The sequence below is a fragment of the Cibotium barometz genome, chromosome 12, assembly GCF_041138505.1.
Source record: "Cibotium barometz isolate CiBa-2024 chromosome 12, ASM4113850v1, whole genome shotgun sequence".
Taxonomy (NCBI): Eukaryota; Viridiplantae; Streptophyta; class Polypodiopsida; order Cyatheales; family Cibotiaceae; genus Cibotium; species Cibotium barometz.
In genome coordinates this window covers 20,762,511-20,790,386 of record NC_141057.1, presented here as the reverse complement: position 1 = coordinate 20,790,386, position 27,876 = coordinate 20,762,511, and the positions used below count along the sequence as shown (strand labels likewise).

Genomic DNA, 27,876 nt, shown 5'->3' with positions numbered 1-27,876 from the left:
AAGGAGCTAGTGCTTAGGCCAGCACGTCAATAGACACAATACTTGAGAATGAGCTTCGAGAACATGTCATGGCCACTCCCAAGTAATTAAAAGGAAAAAAAATGAAGAACACGCACTCCGGGCACACATAGAAGAGCTAGACTGGTTGGTCAAAGATCCACAAAGAGTAGCACGATAAGGATAAAGATACCATCAAGGAGCTCAAAAAGAAACCAAGACCATCACGGATAAGTTCTAAAGAGAAGGAAGCAATCAAAGAGCAGAATGCAAAACTCATGCATGTCCAAGCCGAGTTGGCCAAAAGAGAAGTACAAATCTAGAAGCTCAAGGACAAGCACAAGGTAGAACTAGAGCTGAAGGACAAACAAAAAAATTAATTTCAAGAATGGTACACAAAGGAGAAGGAGATGAGAACAATGCTCAGTGAAGATAAGAAGGGAATGTTGGTTATAGACATGATTAAAACAAAGGACAAAGTAGAGAAGACCATCTCAACAACATGCAAACAGGTCAGAAATCTAGCCAACCATGCATACCATGAGAGCTAGAATGGAGACTCTGGATGACTAGAAGGAAATCAGGGAGTTCCTAGAGGAACATGAGAAAAACCAAACTGTAAACACCAAGGCAGTGATGGGGTCACTCGGAGGATCCACCTGAAGAGAGAATAGGCCACCAGCTCCAAAACAATATGGGGAAGCACCACTGCCTCTAATGGTTAGGCCTGGGTGAGGTGGCAAAAGCTCATGTAGAGAGAAGCTTGATTAGGGCCCCTCACCAATAGTCAATTCCTACCTAACCCCATAAGGCTGCATGAGGTGGAGTCTCTCAATGGCTGGATCTAGAGCGAGTAACACATGTTTACATTGACTATCCCATCACCCCACAACTTTCAGCACCCCATGCCTTTGCTGCAGCGATGGCTTTGGACACCATGCATGCAAAGCCAGAAGTCCCGGTACACCGAGTAACTAAAGTTGTCGAGGTGGATTTTTAGAAGCTAGAAGAGAGAGAGAGAGAGAGAGAGAGAGAGAAGGGCTGAGATACAGCTGCCTGCCTTAGCAAAAGGCAAAGGGCTAACGGTCTGCTAGTTTAGCACACTAACATCATGATCACGAGCCCCTAATGGGGATAATAAGTCTTTTCTCTTGTAACTACCAAGTTGGAGGGCCAATGGGGGTAGTACCCGATTAAGTCCAACATCTCCACGTTGCTCACACCTAGCCAATCAATGGCACTTAATCCTGCTCTTATTGTTGATGTATTACCATTTCAAAAATTAAACTAACTTTCCTTGCTCATGGATAGTGTCCCTGTTGGGCCTTTGGAAGATTGTGCACATATAAGAGGTTGGGGATTAGCAAAGCAACGTTTTTGTGCCTAACCAAGAGTAGCATACAAAATATTTTATAGATTCTTAAACAAGTCGGGCTCTCGGAATGGTTGTTTCAGGAAGAGTAACCCAGCTGAAGGGTGGTTTCAGCAACACTCTTGCTGCTTGATTCTTCTTCCTTTGAGGACGCCTTAGCTGCACTCACCCTGTCTACACGTCCAGCAGGCGCTTGCCATGCATACATCTATGACGATTATGTCCAAAAGTTGAGAAAAAATTAATGAGTCGATAGTGTGTAACTGAGCCAAAAGCTGAGTCTTGGGGTTTGATTACCTTGGATCTTAGGGACTCATTCTCCGCTAGAAGCAAGTTCTCCTGAATGTAATGGACCAATTTAAAACTCTTTATTGTGTGTGCTTTGCTCAGATTACAAAATTAGTTTGTAAAAAATATCTATCCTACTCGTAGCCTTTATGTAGAAAAAATAAAAAAAATGCATGAAACACGCACCTCTGTACGCAAATCTTCGACTTGTTGCATGAGCAGTTGTGTCTGTTCAGGAAAAAAAAAAATGTATTTAGTTTAGGATAGAAATGTCGTATCCATTTAACAAAGTATCGACAATTACCTTTCTTTCTCTCACACGAGATAGGCCATTTTGAAGTTTGTTTTCAAGCTTTTGCAAGCTCCTAATCTGCAATTTGTCTAGATTCTCACCTGACATATTTCTTTAAAAACCGATAAAAAAACAGAGAAAATTTAGTATACTATTTCAATAGTATATACACTGTATACGTACTTTAGGTAATGAAATGGCGCTCACAACCATTTGAGGTAGCATATTTTTGGCACAAACATATATTCAATGCAGAAAAAGTGTTCTTACCTGTGCATTTCTTCTAGGACTTGTAGTTGGTTCTTCATTCGCACAGCCTCATGCCTCCAATACTAAACAACACAACATTATTGGTTATTAGTGGTCTTACCAATTGTTAAGTGTGAAGACCAAATTTGCCAAAGTCAAGACATGTTGTCCTTCTTGGCTCATTGGGAAAAATACTTTTTCTCATAGTCCATTAAAAAAACATTCAAAAAAGTCCAAAAAAAAAACATTCAAAAAAGTCTTCTCTTGAATAACATGCAACTTCACACATACTACCTATAAAAAGAAAAACCAAAGAAGTGTTCCCTTCAATGACATGAAACTGCAAGTATACTACCCCATAAAAAGATGTTCGAAAAGTCTTCTCTTGGTCGATGGCATATAACTTTACACATACTTACTTTTTGAAACCACACATGCACTCAATATAATCTTGTGTCTTAGTAGTTGGAACTTTTCATACTTTAATGTCAATCCTTGCCAACCCATGGCAGATGGGCGAGGAGATTGGCGTATTTTTAGGTGGGGCGGGTGGGAGGAGGAAGGTGATGGTATATTGTACTATTCATATGATGTTCCCTACCATCATTAGCATCGGTAGGGACACAGATGTTGGGGACACAGATGTTGGGGACACAGATGTTGCATGGGGGATTGAAATCATCGTGCACACATTATAAAAAATGTGTCTGTTAGAGCAAGTACTCACTTGAACCTAGGACCTCCTAATTCCAAATCACACACTCTAGCCACTCCACCACACAATTTTCCTTGAAACCCTTGTTTTGAATTTAAATAACATATTTTCAGCTCTACACTTTCTTGTTTAGTAGGTCAAAAAAGGATCATTCAATGATGTGTCCATGGGGAATGAGCCTTTGGTAGGGGCGTCAACCTCAGCCCCCCCTTCGTATATCCAAGGGCGAGGAGATTACCCATCTGAAAGCTTATATGACCTTAAAGAAGCCATGGATTTCCCACCACTAACCTTGGCACACACAACTAGCATTAGCTTTCATTGAGTCTTTTTCACAAGCAACAGATTTCTATAAGAACCATTACATATGTACATTTTAAAAACCTCATAAATGAGGCCAATAAGAAGTCTAGGCTTCCTCTATTTTGAACTTGTTTTTCTTGTTTTGTTCATATGGCATCCTACTTTAAGTCACTCATAAAATAAAGTAAAATGGAGGCATCTCACATTTAGAGCACCTTGTAATTGAGGAGAAGACACACGAGTCAATAAAAAAGATTCCAAACTTAGTCTTCTTCTCCTCACTACTATTACTATCTAGAAGTTAGTCTTTAACCCTAGACTTTTGAAAGAGGTACTTAATCAAATAAGGTGAAAAAATGATTCAACTCAATGAAAATACTCGAGGTTGAAATGGACCTTGTTGAGCTGTGGATAGAGGCACTATGCATTCCCAATAAGCATGCACCTTTTCAAATTTTTATATTTAAAGTGATCTAGTGAATCTCTCTATAAAATCAAAGATATTATTATGCATTCCCAATAAGCATGCACCTTTTCAAATTTTTATATTTAAAGTGATCTAGTGAATCTCTCTGTAAAATCAAAGATATTATTATGCCATACCATATCTGTATTTTAAATACTTCCAAACCTTGTTCAAAATCCTTAAGATAAAATTTTCATTTTTTATATATAGCTATAGTTAGAATATAAAACTATATCAATGCATCACTTGATATAAGAACATTTATCACCTGCTATCTAAATACTTCGAATAAAATAATAAAACTAAACAAGAGACATGTTCATATATTTCTCGTATACACACCAAATCAAGCTACATCTCCCGATAAGAACTTTTTTGTCACCTGATATCTAAATACTTCAAATAAAAAAGGGACATGTTCATATATTTCTCGTACACACCAAATCAGGCTACATGCCCATGTGAAGCTATCAAATGTAAAATAAAAAAGTGAAAGAATTTTTAAAAAGAATAATTATGCCTTACATTATGCTAGTTTACATTGGTGAGGATGATATGCGCGAAGGTTGTAAGAGGCTACAACGCAGACTATATACAAGAGAACACTCACAAGAAGTAGGGTCTTTTAGAGCATAAAACTTTAAAACTCAAATTATGTTATAAAAAGCGATAGAGAATAATAATGTAATAGTGATAAAATGGATAGTAAATCCCCACACAGTGTACTCTAGTAGTGAAGAGATCTTTGATGACATATATCAAACTTCTAAGATGGAGGACTAGGAAGTAAAGTGATGATTGATGAACTATGTGGGAAGGGGATTGCTACAAGTTTATCTATATAGGATTATATATGTGTGGTGTGGCCATGACATGACCATGTAGTTCAATGTAGTCCTAGTAACCTTTTTCTATCAGAAAATTTATCAATTTAAACCTCCAAGAATGGAAGTTGTTCTTGTCAAGCTTCTCTGCAACAATATGGTTTATTCCATCATTTGACATCTTATCTGCAACACAAATTTACCAAAAACAGTACTCTTGTTTGACCTACACAAATTGCCGTATTCTCTGCAATGGTACTATACTATATTGCACTCAAACTATCACAACTAGTGACCTCAATTTGCATACATACACCCAATGGCAACTTTAAGACCTCTTTTTGTAGTACATAGAGTGTATGTACAACCAATCATCCTTCCTACAGTCCCAAATAATAGAGTTATGCAGAGAATTGAAACTTACACACGCAATGCCTGGAAACGCCTGTGAACTAAAAAATGGAGGTCTAGATGTACCCGAAACGCATTTTTGGCTTGAAAATTTTTATCCAATGGAAAAAAAAGTCACCCTATAGTCTAACGAATAGAATAGTTTACTTGTAGCTTTGCTCTCGCCAAGAAATCTCCTCAATCAAAGTTCGTTTGCCGGTGCCTCTTGAAGAGCTCCCGACAAGGGTGTAGTAACCAACACAAAGAGGTAAGAGTAAATGAAGCTCTCACCCTTGTACCTCTTTGTGTGATTCTCTTGCTTTTCACTCAGCCCTTAGCATGAACCAAGCTCTGATACCATGAAAAGATGTAGGGGAGAAGAGATCTTGAGCTCTTACAAGCACACACACCCACACTCACAAAAACCTTACACAAGGTGAGAGGCTGAAAATTCTTCTTCTTCTTCACACAACAAAAGAGGTCTACAAAGAAGATAAAGTGACTAACACACATAATAGAGTATATACAAGCGGTCCATAATGTGAACATGCTAAGTGGAGTGGGTAGATGTGGACTAGTCGATGTAGTCCAACCGGAATCTCTGGAGACAAAGATATGTCGGTGCCAACTACAAAACCCGTGAGTGATGTAAATGCCAAATGATCATGCAGGCACCTTGTGAGTTTGAGGTTATGTTGAGCTTGACATCTCAATATATAGTTGGTAAAATCATATCTGTGATTTTCGATCATGCCATGATCCTCAAACAATTTGATTTATATAACCAACCTTGGGATTGTACATTAAATGCCCCTTATCTCGATGGATTTCATCTTATCTTATCTTATCCAATCATGATCATGGATCACGGTCTAGGATCATGGCTCATGATTGTTAATCACGCATGTGACTAATACGTCATAAATCATGCCTTTGAATCATGCTCGTTAATTGGTAAATCACATCATGATTTGCCACCCAATCACAGGGCCTACTTGAATATCTGATAGGCATCCAAAATAGTTATTAAGGACCTTAAGGAACTCATATATACATTCATTAAACTTGTTTAGGTGAAGATCATCACCATGATTCTATAGAGGATCACATCCGTGATTCTTGACCTTGTAATGATCATGTCAAATTGAGACCTTGAGTGTCATCCAAAAAAGTTCTCATGGGTATTTCTAAGGTCTCCCTAACACTAGGGATATCTAAAAACAACTGAGAACAAACAAAAAGTTTGCTATCTTTTTGTCGTGATTACGCTTGTGATTTTTGATCACGTTTGTCATTATTGAAAAATCTAGTAATTGCAAACCTGAGTAATTCCAATTGTATGCAAATCAACATTTTTTTGAGTCTAAAACCATTTCATGCACTTAAGGTCAAGAAGGCTTGTGGGTGACAACATTTCCTGTAAGATTCCTCCCCAGCCTCTCAAGATGTCCAGCATCTTCCCGTGTAATTAATCCCTCTTCAGAAATATAAAAGATCTTGTTTCTAACTGTTTTAACCTAGAGAGAGAAAATATTTTAGAGAGAGAATATTCAAATTTTTAATATTTTTGGATAGAAAAATATCTCATCTTATTAAAATAAGTTCCCCTGAAACGAAAATTCAAAAAGATTTTCAGAAGGTACATTAGAAATTAAGTATAATCTGTTCAAGAGGCATTATCCTAAGGGTGAAGATTTTTTCAAAAATTTAAATTAAGGTTCCTTTGGACCAATAAGATTCATCCAAATGTAAGGAAGAGATAAATGAAGAAATAAAAGAAAAATCTCCCAAAAATGAGTAAATACTCACATAAGATGAAGAGTTGACTAAGGACAAGGCTAATAGTTAAAAAGGGGAGATATTTAGAAGTAATGATGCATTTTTGACACCTCTGCATGGGGATTTTTTCCTCATGAATGAGGCTCCTACTTCTCATGCTTGAATGAGTCTTAAACTCAAAAATAATGTGATATTTTTATCTCTTCTCTCTCCTGTTTCATCTAGATCCAAAAAGTGAGCAAAACTGACCAAAAAATGGTCAAAAATTGACCAAACTGATCTGAAAAATTCTAGAATCAGTTGGCTTGGTTAGACGCTCACTTTTTCCTATAAATAGAAGTCCTCCCCTTTATTGAAACTTAATAGTGTTTTATGCACTGTTACTCTACTCCTCCTAAGTCAAGAACTGTGAATTTATTAATAATTCACTAGTTTTTGACATTTTCCTCTTCCAAAGATTGGTGGCCACTCTTGTTACAAACAAGAGTTGAACCTTTAAACTATCAAGCCAAAGGAAAGCTCCAAGAAATTATGTAAGTAGAGATTCTTGTATTTTCCTTTATTGATTTCATGTTTTTCTAATGTTTATGATTGTTTGAAGTGATAAATGGATGTTATGCCTTGATCGAAAGGCTTTTTTCCTCTCTCTTCTTAGAATCAACCCTTCTTTATCCTAGTTAAGTGAAATTTGTTGGAATTAAAATTTTTATAATGTTTTCTCTTTTATAAGTGAATTTTGATTAGTATAGATTACTTTAAATTAATTAGAGTTAATTTTTAAGACAAAATTAAGTAAGAAATATTAAAAAATGATCAGCCATACAAAGGATGTTATGGCGAAATTTTTAGAAATAAGAATTATCTTTTATGGTAAAAGAGTAATTCCTATCAATTCTATACTCTAAAAGTATCATTTTCATACATAGAAGATGCATATTCATTATTATTATTCTTATGCATAAAGGAATAATTTTCTTTTATTGTAAAAGGTAGCATAAAAGATTATTATTTTATTGTAAAAGTGTTACTTTTATCATAATTGATTTTCATGCATAGAAGTATGCATAAAAGATTATTTTTTTTATAAAAGTATTACTATCATCATAAATGATTTTATGCATAAATTAGATGCATAAAAGAAATTCTTTTATATTAAAAGAATGATTTTAATCATAAATGATTGTATGCATAATCATATGCATAAAAGATATTTTTTATATTAAAAGAGTGATTTTCATCATAAATAATTTTATGCATAAATAGGATGCATAAGAAAAATTCTTTTATTCTAAAAGTGTAATTCCTACTAAATTGGATTTATGCATGGAAAGATGCATAAAGAAATCTATTTTTAGTTCAAAAGAGTTATTTTCGTCAATTTTGATTTTATGCATAGGAAGATGCATTAAAGATTTGATTTTCTATTCAAAAGTGTCATTCTCATTTAAAATGAATTTATGCATGGGAAGATGCATAAAAGATTGATTTTTTATTTCGAAAGTGTTAGTCTCCTTAAATTAGAATTTATGTATAAATAAATGCGTAAAGAAATCTTATATCAAAAATAAAAATTCTCTTGTATTCTATAAATAGATATGAGGATGTGAAACGAATCAATTAGATGAAAACGAACGAGGAATAGATGGAGATGTATGTATGTGAAAGAATAGATGTAGTTATATGTATGTGAAAGAATAGATGTAGTTATATGTATGTGAAAGAAATGATGTAGATGTGGAATATGGATATGGATGTTTGGATGTGAATGTGGATGTATGTGAATGTGAATGTGGATGTGTGAATGGGGATATGGATGTAGATATGGAATGTGAATGTGGATGTATGTGAATATGAATGTGGATGTGTGAATGGGGATATGGATGTAGATATGGAATGTGGATGTGGATGTATGTGAATATGGATGTGGATGTGTGAATGTAGATATGGATGTAGATATGGAATGTGGATGTGGATGTATGTGAATGTGAATGAGGATGTGGAATGTGGATATGGATGTATGGATGTGAATGTGAATGTGGATGTATGAATGTAGATGTGGATGTGGATGTATGAATGTGGATTTGGATGTGGATGTGAAAATGGATGTATAAATGTGGATGTATAAATGTGGATGTGTGTGTGGAATAATGAATGTAAATATGAATGTGAATGGATATGAAGTCAATATGAGCGAATGGATGAGATGAGATGTCATGTGAATTAGAATGTGAATGAATAATATAAGATCTGAACGAATGAGATATAATGAGAAATAAATGTGAGGAGACGTAATGTAAATTAAGAAAGATAGGAATGGATGTTATGTGAAGTGAATGAATCCTATGTGATGGGATAGAAAATGATGTATCTGGTCAAGAATGGATACACATATGAATTGGAATTGGATTAAATAATATGGATTAATGTGGAATAATGTGGAATAATGTGGAAAGACAAGAGTTCAATATAGAAACTGTATTTTGTGACTTGTTTGTAAATGACTGTTTTATGTCAAGAATGCTGGGGAAGCATTTTGACCGTCTTGTGGATTAAGGTCATGGAGACCTAACTGATAAAGTTGCAACTGCTGACGGAGAGTCAATGGAGGATGTCTCGCGTAGCAAGGTCGACCGAGGTCTTGACCAGCCTCGGTTCGATTTAAATGGTGAGCTTCCGGTACAGTGGATGAGGGACCAAGGAAGTGGCCTATGAGTGAAGTGCTAGGTCACCTACGAAGGATCCTAGAGGGTGCTGACCATACGGTGCTCGGGCTCTGGGTCACCGAAGATACCCACATGTGCATCGTGGAAGATATTAGAACAAGGAGTAAGAGTTGTTTTCTGAAACCGGGAATGGATCTGGTTGATTGACCTTGCTGGTCCTGAACGGATGAGTCCATGGCTCTCTTATATGGATCTGTCGATTGATCTTGCTGATCTTCAACAAGGATTCCATCTTGATTTTTATATGTGAAAATATTACCGGGTACTATGAGCTAGGAACTATTGAAAAGGCCCCTGAGTGAACAGGAGGTGAGCGTTCTGGTTGCCAATGATGCCATAAGTACACCGATGAATGAATGATTGGAAAATTGGGTTCAACCAGAGATTTTGAGGATTGTCATCAATGACATAATGGTTTCATTAAAGGATTGTTTTAAAGTTAGTTAATGCTGAGAAAAAGGCAATTTCATATTGGGTGTGTAAGTGGTGTGACTAGTTTTATGTTTGCATGAACTTCCGGCTAGGGGGCCTGGGAACTCTTTTCCCTGGTACTCGGGACAAAACCTAACCAAATTCTAAATTGGATCCCATCACTACAGTGGTTGGGCGGTTGGCTAACCCATGGGACTGGATGGGGCTAGGTTGGACTGATGGATCCGTAAAATGAGACTCCTTTCTGTTATTACGATAGATGAAGTAAACCCCGGATAGTAATTGTTCTATGGATAGAAATCAACGGCTGTGCCTCTTAATGGGGAAAGAAGTGTTGATCTCTATGATCCAAGTGCAAGTTTCTTCCTTGATCTGGCCGAGTATCTTTATCAATACAATCGGATCAGTTTGATCAGTAATGATCTTGACTACGTTAGAGTAAAAATTTTATCCTGGAGGAATCGCCTGTGCTTTCCGGGCAAGAGAAGTTTTTTTTGAGTTCAATTTTGGAAGAACCGAGGAATTAATCACCTGCCTGGATATCCATGGGCGAGGACCCGTGTGTGGGACCCTGCCCCACGTAAGATGTGCTACTTCCGCTGCTAGCACCCGAATCCGTTGCGCGGTGGGGACAGGGATCTCACATTTCCCATCACGATAATGCATATAACCAACCGAGATTCTTCTACGAGAGAATCCTAGGATCGGCTCACACAGCCAGGACACAAAGGAGTGTGAACTTTGATCTGTAAAGGCTGAATTCTTTTGACTCATCAAATAGTGAGAAAACCATGGAGAACCCTCTTAACGAGAAATTGGGAGGGAGAAGGAGACTTCTCACTATCTGGTGGGTTCATGGGCTTAGCCTGAGGAATCCTAGGAAACAATTATGAGCTTGAAAGATAAGCTCCAGAGGCTGCTAAGGGAAAACTAATGTTGGTGGTTGGATAGCCCATCTAGATGCCATCAAGGTTCCTCTCTTCGGTAATGGACTCATCATGAATCATAATTTCTTGTTCTTTAATAACAGCTTTTTATAACACTTTCTTGAAATCAGGTAGTACCTGTATGGATGTAAGGAGGAAGGGGACTCTCCCTGTGGGTGTGTGTGATAATGTTTGAAAGATGGATGTCTTCTAGGTAGTTCCATCTCTCTTGTTACTATCATGTATTGTATGAATGCCTATTTTTGTGTTAACTACTATCGAGAGGCATTATTGAATGGCTATCTAACCCACACACAACCTTGGTTAACTCCCCTATGTATGGGCAAACCAAAGCTCAATGCTCTACGTTGGCTTATTGCATTGAGCAGTAGAGATATTCATTGCTCTTCAGGAGCTAACTAGGTGGTCCAGAACCACTAAAGTGTTGAGTCTTAAATAGATGGTGACACTTTTGGTAATCGTGCTAGGGATTGGCATGCTAAAAAGGGGAGTAGGAAGTTAAGGGGTTAGTTTAGCATAGGAAGCTTAAATTGTTTTCATGTGCAGGACATGCATGTTCTCCTGATTAAAACTTTTGATATAGAGAAGTTAGTTGAGGTAGGTCACAAGAGGAAGTGTGCATGCCATCGTATCTGGTATGTTCATGAATGAGTCATAGTAGTGCAATGGACAGTTGAAACAGATTCCATTCAAGACTCGAATGCTAAAGAGCGGAAGCCTCAGAAGAGGAAAGGTAGGAAGTAGGTAGTGGAGATGTTTGAGAAGAGCTGAAGGCACCCTAGCCATGCTAGCTAGAGGAAACACAAGATCCGGATGGAGACCGGATGTTTGGTACACCAAGTGTCATAACCAGGGTCACACAAAAGAAGAATGTCAGATGAAAACCACATTGTAACCATGTGCCATTTACAATAAGAACAACCACAACACTAATACATGCTTTTACAACACTCAAACATTTCCATTGGGCCTCAAAATAACAAACCTTATGGAAGAGGAGGATGCGGAAGATTCGGACAAAGAGGAGCTAAGCTGATATGCTTTTATGACAATGCCCCTAGGCATAGGCAAAACTGACTTTTTGATGCGACAACCTCATCAACAAGAACTGCAAGAAGTAAGAACACAAAGGGAAGCAAACCCAAAAGGATCTAATGCAGCAGTGAACATGATGAAAGTGGATGAGTGGATAGGGAAGCATCAAGAGAAGTCACAAATAGTAATGGCAGTGACAAGGTCACAATATGTCAAGACAGTGACAGATAGGAATGTTGATCTGAAAAAGATTATAAGCTAGAAAAATGGGTAGGGTAGTAGAGGGTTCGAGAACAAATCACTAAGCTTGTGCAAGGTGCACAAGGAGTGGTATAGACAATGCTGAAAAACCCACTCCTAAATGAGCAGGTTGATACTAATCCGGATAGAGCAAGTCAGGTTAGTAAGAGATAAGGCATTGTAGTAGGAAAAAATCCACTAAGCAGTGTGAAGATGACTCAAGAAGGGGTGCAAGAGTGCCAACTAGAGCCTACAATATCCTAGAGAAGAGAAATCATCTTGTAAAAGGAATTGGAAAAGAATCCGCAACAAGTCCAGACAAAAGAACTGACAAGGGAAGGTGAAGAAAGAGAAAAAGAAGCCAATAAGGAAGAATGAAAGATGTACAAAATCCAAATTATGCTAAGTCAAGAACTAAGGAGCAGTAATCCTAAAGAAGAATATGACCTATGGTGGGAGGATCTCAACAAAATGAAGTTGAATATAACAATAGATCAAGTGCTGAATCTAGTACCCAACTATAGGCAAACATTACTCCAAGACATAGTGCCAAACAACTGAAAAGTTGGTGCAAGTACCCATTCGGGAAGTGGAGACTCTGGAGAGTTAAAGAGAATGTAGGGGGAGAGGGAGAGCTTGAGTTCCTTGCAACAAGCAAACACACACACACACACAAGAGAGTGCAAGACACAAGAGAGAGATGGATGGCTGAATTTTCTTCTATCTTCTTCTCTTCTCTACAACCATGTAACTAAAAGATAAGAGTACATACATAAAGGGAAAGTACTCTCCTACAATAACATACAAAATGGTTGGTCTATAATGTGAACCATGTAACTAAAAGATAAGAGTACATACATAAAGGAAAAGTACACTCCTACAATAACATACAAAATGGTCGGTCTATAATGTGAACCTGACTATATAAGCTGGCACTATAACTAAGCCATACTCTAGTACTATAAACTGGCTATCACATAGCCTATTATCCACTAGCAACATATCAACCATAATCTCACCAACCATGCCAGTGGCATAAGTGTACAAGCTATCACACAAGCGAGCCATTAATGCTGGTCGTAGCACTAGTTGAGCTCGATATCCCACCACTCCCCCTTGAGATCAACTCCACACATTGCACTCCAAGTAAGCTCCTAAACCTGTGGAGCTTCTCTATGCCTGATGCCTTCGTCATGAAAATGTCAACCACCTGCTCCTCTGTGTGCTGACTTATAATAGATTTACATCACCTGCTAGAACCTTCTCCCTCACAAAGTGATAGTGCACCTTAATGTGCTTCATTCTAGCATGGTATACTGGGTTATTGGCCAATTGTATATTACTCATGTTGTCATAATAAATGACAATTTCTCTATCCATGGGCTCACCCATATCACCAAGGAGCTTTTGAAACCAAGCTACCTCACAAGCTGCCATAGCAGCACCTATGTACTCTACCCCTATACTCGATGAGGCAACTTTGGTTGCTTCTTATTGCTCCAACTCACATTATCACTTCCAAATAAGAACATAAAACCACTGGTAGATCTCATGTCTGTAGTACTACTAGACCAAATGTTAAAATATGCACTAAACACATCCCTAGAAGGATGGGGCCAAATGGACCATGTACATGTGAAAGGGACCAAATCACTTAGCTGGTGGGTGAAGCTTCTCCAGCACTTAGTTTTGTATTAAACCACTTGTTTTGATGAAACCACTAGGTGGTATTGAATTGTATGGAATCTATAAAAGGGAACTCGCCTATGAAGTAATCAATCAATTTATTTTGCCCAACCTTGTTGTCTCTCTTGTGTACACAACTCTTTCTACCATTTCTTACTCACATCATGTGTTTTAATCTTGTATTAATGTTTAAGTCAAACCCTCTTCAATACTTTCTCTCAAGTGTGTTGCTCAACTCTCTCGACCCTAATGGCCTCACATGATACAACCTTCCACTTCAAGGGACAAAACTTTCACACTTGGCAAAACTGCACATTGGGATATCTGAAATCCAATGGTAACAAGATACTCCCCAATCTTGTTTAACCATACTCTGTGTGCCTGATTCAAGCCATAGAAGGATTTGCATAACCTGCATACAAAATCTAGGTGTGCATCACTCTCACAACATGGTGGTTTCATCATGTATACTTCTTCTTGCAAATAACCATGCAAGAAGACATTCTTTATATCCATATGATGTAAAGACTAACCCTGTGTTGGTAGCCATAGCAATGACAGCTCTCATAGTTGCCATTCTTGCAACTGAGCTGAATGTCTCTTCATAGTCAATGCCATAAGTCTACACATAGCCTTTGGTAACCAATCTTGCCTTATACCTTCTCACTGAACCATCAGCATTATGCTTGACTTTTTACACCCACTTACATCTAATTGCCTTCTTTTCCTTTGGCAAAGGCACTAACTCCCATGTTGCATTTGCATCTAATGCTACCATCTTCTCATTTATGGCATCTTTCCATTTCTTATTTCCACAAGTGCCAGCTCAAAACAAGTGGGCTCAATTTTCTATATTACTTTAAATATGTAAGCATAATGATCGGTTGCATATTCATCATATCTCAACCTTTCAACAAAGTACCTAACCCTCGTAGACCTGCGTACACCTCCTCGATCACTGCCAGGTGTCCTCAAAATAGCCCTAGTTCTCCTTACACCAAGAGTAACCACCACAAACGAAATGCCAAGCTCCTCATCAAGGCTCTGCTCAAAGCCGCTTGAGTCACCATCTACATATGAGTGTCTTGCTGACAGATCAGGCACAAAAGGTTGATCTACCTTGTCCTTCACTTTGCATGATAAATGTGTACCTACATCTCTCCTCAACCTACCTGACCATGGGCTAACATTGGATCTACTCCTAGAGGACTCTCCAAGCACATATGATTGCTGCTCTATATGTGGTGCAACATCAACGTTTCTTACATCTATATCTTTTGTTGTCTTCACTGCTGGTGCATACTAGCTACTCATCTCGTCAAAGATAACATCTCATCAAAGATAACATCTCTTCTTACTCGCATCTCAAGGTAGGACTATAACATCTATAACCTTTTTACTCCATAGCATAACTAATAAAGATGCATTTCTTTGCCCTAGGCACTTCATCAAGAACATGCACATATGAAGTACACCCAAACAATTTTAAGTGAGACACATTCGGTCTTATGCCTGTAAACTTTTGTTCAAGTATCATACTATGAACAACTACAGTGGATGTCCTATTCATAATGTTCATAGCAGTTGCTACTGCTTATGCCAAAAAAAATGTAGCATTTTCTTTTCAATCCCCTTCAAGGCAAGTGCCACTTCTGTAATGTGCCTATTTTTTCTTTCTTCACTCAATACCATTCTGTTGCGGAGTGTACCTACATGTAAACTGTCTCTTGAAATCGATGAATCACTAAGGAAATATTCTCCCCCACAATCTCATCTGAGGCATTTTATTTTCATGCATTTTTCCTTCTTGATCAAGGCTTTAAATCTCTAAAAGTGAGCAAACACCTCACGTTTCTCATTCATGAAGTAAACCCACACTTTTATAATGTGGTCATTAATGAATGTAACATAATACCTACAATTATTGCAATCTTGGCTAGTCCCCATATATCTAAATGTATAACATCTAATGGCCTTGCAGTGACATGCTTTTCATGTGGAAAAGCATGTTTAGCTTGCTTACCAAGCTAGCATGCTTCACCTTTATGCATACCATCAACCTTAAACTTTGGAAAACCTATAGAAATAGTTTGGGCCTACATAGACTTTAGTTATTGCATATTCATATGACCAATACACTTGTTCCATATGTTAATATCTGCAATGACACCTGTTCCATGCGCAAACATGGTTGTCTTTACCTCACGCATGTTCACATCCAAAGGAAACATCCTGCCATTTATGTTACCCTTTTGCAACCAAGCGACACTGATTTTTTTGAAGTCTTCCACAAAACATCATTGAGCATTAAACCTCACTTGCAGACCCTGCTCAACCATTTGTTCAAAAGAAACTAGGTTCTTTGTAATATTTGGAAACATGAAGTACATCTAGCAAGTACTTCATTTTGCCATCCTACATAGACAATGGAAATTTATCATGCATAATGGGATGTGCAGTATCATCACTTGTTTCTACATAACTTAGTTTTTCCATTTTTTGCATGTCTCTAAACCACTCATCATGACTAGTCATGTGGTTAGAGGCACCAAAGTCCACATACCATATCTTGAGATACTGACACATCTCCTGTTGTGGAATTGAGTATATGCTGTATCACAAACGACTGCTCACTTCATCACCACCCTGTTTACTAGATGATGCATAGTTGTCTTGCTGCAACTTTTCACTTTTAATGTCATTTTGCTTTTTATAGTAGTCCTTTTCCATGTGCCTTGGTTTGCCACAATAATGACACTCTATGCTATCTGCATTTTGATCTCTTTGCAAACCACCTCAGCCTCTTTGGCTCCTCCTTCCTCTAGACTGGCCTCTTCCACCTATGTATGCTTGCTTTGCTAAGCTTGCTTTGCTATTGAAAATCATTGGAATGTTATTATCCAAAATTTTGATTTCCTTTTCAGCCACACCACCTTGGCCTCAACCACAACCACACCTCTACCTCTGCATCTACCTGAATTGGAGTAGAAGGCATGTTCTGATGTGTTCTTGCTTTGTGAAGAAGATTCATTACCTAAATACTTTTCTTCTATGATTAGCATAGACATCAAGTCCTGAAAGTTGGGAATATTCTCTCTTACTACAATGGAGGTCTTGAATGGCTTGTACTCTGGCAAGCAAACAGACACTCACCAAATCATTATCCTCCACCACCGATACATTGATAGACCCAAGGGATTTAACAATACCCTTGATATTTAAAAGATACTCATTGATAGACATGCTTTTCTTTTTCACTATATGTAGCTCTTGTTTTACTTGTAGTTTCCTTCCCTTTGTATTAGGTTGGAACATCTACACCAGGTTCTGCATGCAACTATTGGAGTGTTGGCATCTTATATGTGTCCTATCATTGTGTCTGTGACACTGATCCAAAAGCCAATATATGACTTTCCTTGCACCCTGATTCTATCCTTGAATACCTTTATACTACTGGAGTGGCATCCTCTTCTTCAAACAACTCTAGAGGCTCCTCATTGTCTCCTTCCATGTAGTTCCAAAATCCTTTACCCATAAGAAAATTGGTTATTCTAAACTTCCAGGAATGGAAGTTATTCTTGTCCATCTTCTCACTGACAATCTGACTAATTTCGTCAGACATGTTTTCCTCTGCAATAATTAAAAACTTTCAAATAGATAATTTTTTTATGCAACTTGTAATATAGCAGTATCTTCTACTGTGACTGTTGGCTCTGCAACAACGGTGCTTTAGCACAACCTATAGGCCACCAAATCTAAACAGAGTACATGTACATACACCTAATATCTGTTAATTTATAGCAATGTGATGAGCTATGGTGGATCAAATGCAAGAATCAACATAATTAGCAAGTGATTAGATGATGTAATTAGATGAGATTAGTGAGCAATTAATCTAATAGGATAATGTAGGCATGGATACTCAAAAAACCAGAAATTTCTCATTAGGCCAATGCCTCAATTTATAGGTTTTACATCCACAAGATGCCAAGCATCTAATCCCACTGATTTCTCCTTGATTTGTGCCACCTCCCCTACATTTGGGGGCACCTTTTCCTAGAATCTTTCCACACCCCTATATTCACTCATGCTACCCTTGATTCTCTCATCAATAGATTCCTCTCACATTTTCACTTCTACCCACTTAATTACAGACTTACTTTTACAGTCTCTTGCTACTAAGAGCTTGTTCCTGCACACACCCATTCACTTGCATATTTCAACACCTCCCCTCAAGTCAATAATTCTAGCACACCTGGACCCTATACCAAGTTTCCCTCTTACTTGGTAGCCCGTGACCAGTGCCTCAAGTCCCTAACTCATAGTCCTTGACACTCTCTCTCTATGTGTCCAAGGCTACTACAAGTGCCCATGACCTTGACTAAAGTTCTCACACATACATCTACCACATGGTCTACATCATCGGTGACTCAGAGGTGGTTTTACTCTATTGGGATAGGTTACATTGGGTTGTGGGGTTTCTCTCTTAGAAAAGATGTCCTGACTCCTCTACCTTAGCAGTCTCCATGAAGTTTGCCGATGTCGATCCTTCTTCATTTGGTTTTCTGTAACAATCTGTAGCTATGTGTTCCTACAATTGTGGTTGGCAAGTGAAGGTACTTCCTCCTCCCCTACCTCTTCCTCGTCCTTGTCCTTGTGCAAGACCTCCTCGGGTGTAGAATGCTTTCTCCTCTCTTGTTGTTGGGTCCAACCCTTTCTTCTCTGACCTTGTTCTCTTGCTCTAGTAGAGCTCCTTCTATCTCATGCAGATTCAAATCTGGTATATTCTTTAAGATTGCCACAATGTTCTCATACTCTCCCTTGTCCACACTCTTCAAAAGCACTGCTAGTGCCTCGTCATCTTCGACCTTATTCCCAATGGCCAGTTGTTGCTTAATGCTTTTGTATTTGTTTAAGTTTGTGTTTAGAGGTTCACTTTCCTTCATGTCAAGTTTGTAGAATTGCATTACCAAATTTATCTTTGAATTCTTTGCTTGAGTGTGCCAAATAATTTGTTAAGTTCATCCCATGCATCTTTAGCTTGTTGTATCCCTGCAATGTGGTGAATGATTTCATCATTTAAGCTAAGTGCAATGAGCCCTAATGATTTCTCATTTCTTCTCTTCCACTCATCCTTCCCATGCTCCTCTGGATATTCATCTCTTCCCTCAACTAGCCCCCATAGATTCTTCCTCATGAGCAAATACAGGGTCTTTGTTTTCCATGTATGGAACTGCTCCCTGTTAAATTTAGCTATTGTTGAGATTCAAGCTTGATGTCAGCTTATGCCAGTTGCACTATGTGCTGGCATGTTAGGTAGTAACATGTGTGAGACATAAATGACCGTGTCCAGCTGGTCATAGTTGTGTGGACATTAGCTAGGGTTAGCTGTGTGTAGACACAACACAAGTAGTGTGTTGTAGATTATGGATCATGGCTTTATACATTATGTGAGAAGGGAGATGGCTTCCCTCTATGGTTAGGGTTTGCAATATACATTAGGGTTTACTCTTCTATGTGTGCTCCCTCTCTCAATCTATTTTTTATCATGGTATCAGAGCTTAGTGCTCTCTAATTAGGGTTTATGAGTGAGAGTGAGAAGAGGGAGAAGAAGCTGTGAAGAGAAGCTGTAAGGCAAACCATTCGAGCTGTGAAGCTTGGAGCACACAAATACTCTCAACAAATATGAGAGCTAAGGACCATGGGTAAGCAAAGCTAAACAACCTTGAGTGAATTGCAGGTGATTTAAGCACAAACAAGGTAAATCAGGGTTGCCCAAAGCAAAATAAAATTCTGGTTTTTGCAAGGTTTCCATTGGAGCTTGAAAGCAGTGATGTATTGTGAAAATGGATATAATCTGGCAAAGGAACATGTATGTGACAAGGATTAATGTATTGGCAAATCATGTGCAAACCCTAGAGTAAATCTGGAACAAGATTGATGCATTTAAATAAGAGAAAAATTTTGGTTTTGAAGGTCATTGCTAAGGATATGAGTAATCATTTGTGTGTACAAACTCTCCAAAAACCCCTACAAGCAGGCGACGCTGAATTCTGCAGGCTAGGAGTGCATTCTTTGTTGCAAAAAATAGTTCACAATGTTGAGGTCTTTTGATGCCAAATGGATGATATGAATGCATGGGAAGCTTAGCAATTGGCTATATATTGAAGCAGAGAAGGTCTTTGCAAGTTCAACCTTGAGCAACATGAAGATTTGAGCTGATTAATGAAGGATTAGCAGAGCTATTAATAGTGATTAGTGAGACAATGAGTGATTAATCGACTAATTACTCATCACTCGTTATTCACAATTAGACTAATTTCTTTGACACGGAGTTAGTACACATCATTGCTAAGATAATGAAATCCTGGGCTCTCAATTTGAACAAGGATTAAAGAAATTAGGGTGGGATTAATACTGGTTTTACTAGTTTTTCTCAAAATAGAGAAGGAGATTTGATAAATTTGGTATGTACGCACCTTGGTTGGTGTTGATATGCAACATTGAGCTTGTTTAGGTGTCAATGCAAGCTATCCACACTTGATTAAACCACTATATTGCAATTTGAAGCCTTGGAAAGCATGCCAAAATAGGGTACTTTGGACTGTGTATGCCAGTTCAATTTGGATGTAGTCAGTTTGATTTTCTACATCAACAATGAAGTTCGTTGAGTACTTTGGAGTATCTGGAACACTTATTAGAGTGTGGTTGAGTTGAGGAAGGCTTGTTTATAGATTTGGACATGTACGGAAGGTGCATTTGCATCATTGAGCAAATATGTCAGACAACCCAATACAGATTGTGGGGGTGAAAAGGTGGATAGGAAGAACTTCCACGCATGGAAGTAGAGGATTAAAAGTTTTCTGAAAGGAAAAGGGTTTTGAAACCTTGTTACAGGTGCAGAGCCAGAACCGAAACTACCCCAACAACCTACACAACAACAGGTTGTAGCTCATAAACAATGGTCAAAGAGTGCATATAAAGTCTTGCATTACTTGTCTATATGTATCTCGCATGCTATACTCATACATATACATGATGCTGAGAATCCTAAAGATGCATGGGATACATTGGTAAAGCTGTTTGATATAGACACTAGTGCTCGTAAGTCTCAGTTGAGACAACAGATTCATAATGTGAAGTGGAAAGGAAGGAGCATCCATGATTATGTACAAGAGATAAAGAAGTATGTAGATGCATTGGGAACAATCAATGCCCCCATGCCTGATGATGATTTGGTAGACATTGCCTTACGTGGTCTTGGCAAGGAGTACAAGTCTTTTGATACATCTATCTCTATTTGGAGTATAGGTTTACCAGATTTTGATGAGTTGGTTTCACTCTTGCTTGTTGAGGAAATCAAACTCAGTGACTCATTTCATGATGCATCTACTAGAGCCATGATGATAATGGCAGAAATCAGGCTTTCTATTCGCAAAGGGGATTTAGAGGCAAGGGGAGATTTGTATCACGTGGTCGTGGTAATGGTCGTGGATGGCAGGATAAGTCACCAACACAATAGAATTTTCAGCCTACATATGGTGCTAGAGGTGGTCATGGATATACACCTCAAAGAGGCAGAGGTAATCCTCGTGGTAGAGGACGTTGGCAAGGCCAACCAACATCTATGCAAAATGTGGAATGCCATTACTTTGGGAAATTTGGTCATATGGCACGTGATTGTTTCCACAAACAAAATGATTTGAGAGGGGGTGGAGCACAACATGGTGGACATTATGCACAACATGATGAAAATTATGCAAATGGTGAAAATTTTTGCATCAAGCAGTATGATGGCAGTGCAAATCACTTGTTTGCCATGAAACATATTGTGGGATCTATGATGACAAATGGTGACAATGATGACACTTGGTATATGGACTCTGGAGCATCAAACCATATGACTTATCATGACGAATGGCTTGAACATATGAAGCCTATGGATGTGAAAGACTATGTGGAGACATGAGATGATACCCAACATGCTATCAAACATGTTGGAAGTGTACCATTGGTTATGCACAATGGGGAAACAAAGTCTATGGCAGCAGATGTCTTGTATGTGCCTTCTATTAGAAAAAGTTTGGCCTCAGTTGGTCAAATGGTGGAACAAGGTTTACAGGTTTGTTTCAACGAGCATGGATGCTTCAATGAGGATTTCAAAAATGGATGTAGAGTCATTGTTGTTGCCAAAGGCAAGATAGAAGGTAGGTTATTTAAGTTGGATACTGGGATTCCTGAGTTGAAATCAGCCATGTTCTCTAAAAGCCAAAATATGGTACATGACATTGACATGTGGCATAAAAGGATTGGACATGTGAACATACAAAGGTTAAAGAACATGCAGGCAAGAGGCCTTGTTAGTGGGCTGCCTAGATTCAAGTATGATGGGAATATACATGTTTGTGATGCTTGCCAGTTTGAAAAGCAAGCAAGGTTGTCGTTTCCTAAAGAAGGCAACATGAGTAGTAGGCCACTTGAGATAGTTCATAGTGATGTATGGGGTCCTGCACAAAACCCATCCATTAAAAACAGCTTGTATTATGTGACATTCATTGATGATTTCAGCAGAATGACTTGGATTTACTTTCTTAGAGAGAAAAGTGAAGTGTTGGGAAAGTTTATGGACTTCAAAGCCTTTGCAGAGAAGCAATATGGCTCTCTTGGATAAAATGTTTGAGGACAGATGGAGGCAGTGAATACACCTTACATGCTTTTGAGAATTTTTTGAGAAAGCATGGCATAAGAAGGCAGTTAACTTGCATGTATACACCTCATGTTGCTGAGAGGAAGAATAGAGTAATTTATGATGTGGACAGGGTGATGCTCAATGAAAAGAGCATGCCAGACTATTATTGGTGTGGGCAGAAGCATGTGCCACCGCGGTGTATGTACTTAATAAGACACCCACAACAGTCATACATGGAAGTATGCCAGAGATGTGGCTTACAGGTTTTAGGCTAGACATTGGACACCTACATGTGCTTGATGAGAAAAGGAAGATGTTAGATCCTAAGACAGAAAAGTGCATTTTTGTTGGGTATGCACAGGATCGCAAGGCATATAAATGTTACAATCCACAAACTAGGCAAGTGGTCATCTCACGACATGTGGTGTTTGATGAACTTGCTAGTTGGTACAAGGCAAAGGATGAGGGTGTCATTGATTCTGTTGATGCTGATGTGCATGTGAACTTGCCACAAGCAAGTTCTATTTCTATGTCTAGGCCAGCAGAGTCTGAGAGTAGCACTACACGTCCATGGTCAGGACGCTTGAGACATGAGAGTGTGAGCACTGGGAGTAGTGCTGTGGATAAAGAGAAAAAGAAGGTTGAAGGAATTAGCATTACAGGTTATGAGTCATCAAGTTCAGAGAGTTTGGATGAGGAACTTGGCATACCAATTTTATGCACACACCAGGTGCAAGGCAAGATAGATATGTGCCTCCACATACTAGAGTGACAGGTGTTCAGAGTGATCCACATGCATTACGGAGGTCCCAAAGGGTCAGGTATCCAGTTGTTTGATAGGTTGACATATCATGACTTTTCTATGCATTACACATATATGACCTCTTTGGTGAAGCATGTAGAACCTACATGCCATACAAAAGCTATTGGAAAGCATATATGGGAGAAGGCAATGGATGTTGAGATAGATGCATTGGTTTAAAATGACACTTGAGATTTGGTTGCCTTACCACAAGGTAAAAATATCATTGGTTGCAAATGGGTTTATAAGGTAAAATGTAAATCAGATGGTTCCATTGAGTGCCATAAGGCACGGTTGGTAGCTAAGGGTTATGCACAACTGGACTATGATGAAACATTTAGTCCAGTTGCAAAGATGGAAACAGTAAGAGCAATCATTGCTATGGCTACAGCAAATGGTTGGGAAATGCATCAAATAGATGTGAAAAATGCATTTCTAAATGGTGATTTACAAGAGGAAGTTTATATGGCACAGCCATAAGGATATGTACACCCAAGGTACCCCACTCATGTATGCAGATTAAAGAAAGCATTATATGGTTTGAAGCAAGCACCTCGTGCTTGGAGTGATAAGATAAGCCGATATCTTATCTCCCTTGGATTTCAGGTTTCTTCAACAGATTCTTCACTCTATGTGAAGAAGATAGATCATGGGATTGTCTTACTTGTCATCTATGTGGATGACGATTGTCACAGGAGATCATGCTACAGATGTTATGCATGTCAAAAAGACATTGAGTGGGCAGTTTGATATGAAAGACTTGGGTGAATTGAGATATTTTCTTAGGATTGAAGTGATCAAAGACCATGCAGGGACATGGTTAGTGCAACACCAATATGTATTGGATATGTTGGCAAAATATGGGATGACAAGGTGTAAGCCAATGAGTACACCTTTGGAGCAGAATGTGAAGCTGCGAGCTGATTTTGGTGAAGAGTTGGATGATCCATCTATGTATAGAAAGATGGTTGGCAGTCTTATTTACATGACTATCACGTGCTTGGATCTCAGTTATACTGTGGGGCTAGTAAGCCAATTTATGCAGAGTCCCAAAAAACCTCATTTGGATGCAATGAGACGCATTATGCGCTATGTAAAGACCACTACACATTATGGTATTCTTTATGAGCATGGTAAAGGCTTGGATGTACATGGCTACACAGACGTAGATTGGGCAGGTAGCTCGTATGACAGGAGGTCTACTAGTGGTTATGCCTTTACATTTGGAAGTGCGGACCACCATACACAGTTGCAAATCCAAGTGGAGAGCCTCATAGAACAACATAAGCTCAAATTCGTCACCTTACATGCCAAGGCATGTACTAAATTTCTAGAAGTATAGGCCAAACTAGCTGATGAGGAAGATAACTATTGTGCCCTTGAAAAAAGACTAGAAGAAAAGGAGGAGTTGCAAGCTAAACAACCTTAAAGGTGTAAATGACACCTTTAGAAGGTCAATTAGTGTGCAGGCAAAGGAAATATATGAAATAAGTTATGAGAATTATGAAATCCAAGCCACAAATCTCAAAGAACCCTTGTAGGGCTTGAAATATAAAAAGGTAAACATGCTACAAATCCATTAAATCTCACATCTCAATAAACAAAATTTGGATGCACACACAATCCAAGCAGTTAGGTTGAGATGGTGATCCTTTCAAAGGAAAGAGTTGGCCTTGCCACTTAAAACCTATAATTCATGAAGCCCACCAATAAAGAGAAATAGAGGTGGATATTCTCACAAAGAAGAGAGATGGCCTCACCACTCAGAACATGTAACTCACTGAAGCCTCTGCGAGTCCATGCAAAGAGAAATAGAGGTGGCCACTGCATTAGGCTGACCAAGAAGCCTAGGTAGCAGCTATCCAACAACAACTAAGCTAGCCTAGGGAGCCAGTCAAAGCAAATGATAATCCTTTTGGTAAGCTAGTGTAAAGGGTATTGCCTCTGGTTGACCTTCCAGTGGTTCCTCAGGCCCTTGCACACAGACCTTTACCTTGTTATTCACTTAACTAAAACTCTCTCTTTGTCAGTATAACATAAGTCTCAGTGAGGAACTAACCCAAGGAGATTTGGCATTAATTCAACAAAATACAACAAGATATGCTAATCCCATAGTCATAATGGCTATATTTATGAGGCTTCTTGATCTAAGGGAGGGTCAAGCTCTCTATATATATATCCCCTACACTTGATTGTACTTAAAGTTCAATCAATTAGTGTAGATTGCTTATACATTCAATTAACTTTAATAAAGGTGAGGAGATCCTAGAGCTCGTGAAACCTACTAACATTAATTCTTTTATTGTTCCTCTCCCTAAAATACAACAAAGCCTTGACTATATACTCACACACGATGGGGGTAGAAGACTTGACTGTATACTCACACACGATGGGTAGAAGCCTAGGATACATACCAGTACCTTGTCCTCCATAGTAGTAAATCTTACTATCCTTATGAAATTCTCAAAATTTTTGATATCATTTGTGCATGTTTGTATACTTTACTAACATCATTAGTATATTATTTTGAGAAAGTGCACATCATTTAATACCCCTCATTCCTTGAGGAAGAAGACCTCCATGCACTTCATGATTTGTTTATTACACCTACCTGGTGTTTAGTCCAATCACCTCTTATCGATATACTAATGTACCACTAACTAAGAGTTATTTTCCCTCTTCCTCCTTTGATTTCCCCACTAACACTCTCAACCCCCAGAAACCCCTGGACGACCAGCCAAAGGCCAAACCTACTACTCAACAAAGTCATGAAGTGGCGGATTATTACCGCATCGACCCAATATTGGATCTACTAGCAGCAGAGTATGAGAAAATATTTATCACAAGAAGGAATCCATTACTTAAACCCCATCTCACGTACCAAGCACCTTTTGATCCCATGATTCCTATAGAAGTAGAAGCATATGCAATGGTGACCCAACCGCTATAGGTATACCATATCCTTTAGTCAGGCAGGACCAACTAGAAGCAATAGAGCTTGGGCAATTGGATCAGCATGAGTCATTATGGACAAATGTGGCAAGAATCTCAAGGCTCACTAACCCATGGCTTGCTAATTTTCTTGAAATCTGCACTGACACATTTATGATTACCCATGCTTATAAATGATAAAAGAAGGAGAATTTAATAGAGTCAAGGGGAGGTTTTGAAGAAATCTAGATGGACACTGATGGCCAAATTCCAATAGAAAACTTTGGTATCTAGCAAGCTTGGCGGGAGTGCCATTCCTTGCCATAAAAGCAAGCTTGGTGGGAGTGCCATTTCTTGCCATAAAGCAATATGCTGACATCTACAGGACATCCCCATGGCACCTTTGCATTGATCCATTGTACATGCCAATTAAAATAAGGTTCATTGAAAGATAATTCAAATAAAGGCGGTCTTGGGATTCACCCTTCCTTTACTACTTTCCTTACTTTGAGCATATAAAATTTGACTCTCAAAACAAAAAATGGTAGCTTATGCTCACCACAGTGCATGGATCTTAGATCCACTTGTAGTAGCCACTATGCAATTTTTGTAACTGATCTTCTTTTCATTGATATCCAAGACGATTATGTCCACAGCTGTAATAACCAATGAGAGGATATGATCTGATCTTAACATAGAGCCTTTCGATAGTGGTATCATGTACTACTACCATAGGCTACGCTGTCTACCATCATATATGCATACTACTTTTAAGGATATGATTGATACCAGCTCGTGGAGGTATCTCTACTTTCTCCACAACAAAACTCTTTACATCCTCTAGTCTATAAAGAGTTGCTACAAAGAATATCTAGGGAAATAGGCCATGTGACAATAGATTCCAAGGACAGAATATCCAACACAGGAAAAATATTAATCCCACTTTGAGATTAAATTAGCATCTCTCTGTTACATAAGAGATATATCACAATAAGTGTCATGAAATGGCACTATAATTGTTATAATTATGAGAATGGTTGGCAATGCCAAATATATGTATCTCTTGTAATCATTTAGCTCATATTTTTCAAAGTTTTGGGTGACCAAGTGTGAATAAAGCTAGTTGTATAAATAAAAAGTTCTCATAATGCAAGATACAATCCCCCTTTATGCCAAATTAAGTTTAGTCTTATCTCCTTGCTCTCTTGTGTCTATGGTGAGAGAGAGAGAGAGAGAGAGAGAGAGAGAGTGAGAGAGTTAAGAGGTGACAAAGCTTCATTCTTGGTACATGTTCCTCTTATGATTATGCTCATGAGTGTGTGAGTAGAGAGGAGTGAGTGTCCTTGTATGAGGAGAGGAATCGTTATAATGATAGTTTGAGGAAGGAGGAAAATGAATGGATCTAGCTACCACTAGGTTGGAGTCCTCAAAGATATGAGCTTGGATGCCACTAGCAAGTTTCCCACAACATGTTAAGGGAAGCATTATTCATTGCATTTGGATAGGGATAGTGTAGTGGGAAAAAATATATTTTCTAATATAATATACTCATATTATGGTTAAAACATAATCACTCTGTATAAGTAACATTTTGTGTACCTCAGTATTTGATGCTATAACATTTCCACTCTTTATCGTTGAGCATATTTCATATCTTTCAAATATCTTTTGCATCCTGTCAAAATAAAATTGTTAAATTTAATCTCTCTCTCTCTC

The 27,876-nt window shown here is 38.4% G+C and overlaps 1 protein-coding gene across 1 annotated transcript; it reads right to left on the bottom strand.

The window, feature by feature from the left end:
- Window positions 1–1,448: 1,448 nt before the first annotated feature.
- LOC147633164 (MADS-box transcription factor 6-like) lies at window positions 1,449–27,876 on the bottom strand. Its single transcript, XM_086805695.1, has 6 exons — window positions 27,760–27,876; window positions 2,220–2,281; window positions 1,962–2,061; window positions 1,844–1,885; window positions 1,634–1,708; window positions 1,449–1,577 (listed from the first exon to the last, which is right to left on the bottom strand). The coding sequence occupies exons 1-6, from the start codon at window positions 27,832–27,834 to the stop codon at window positions 1,449–1,451; spliced, it is 483 nt and encodes a 160-aa protein (XP_086661821.1). The 5' UTR covers window positions 27,835–27,876.

Excerpts from the sequence above, each read along its gene's own strand:
- LOC147633164 (XM_086805695.1), bottom strand. The coding sequence starts at position 27,834 with ATGCAAAAGATATTTGAAAGATATGAAATATGCTCAACGATAAAGAGT. Across the intron at positions 1,886-1,961 it reads CTCGTGTGAGAGAAAGAAAG|ACACAACTGCTCATGCAACA; the intron begins GTAATTGTCGAT and ends TTTCCTGAACAG. Across the intron at positions 1,578-1,633 it reads AAGACTCAGCTTTTGGCTCA|ATGTATGCATGGCAAGCGCC; the intron begins GTTACACACTAT and ends TAATCGTCATAG.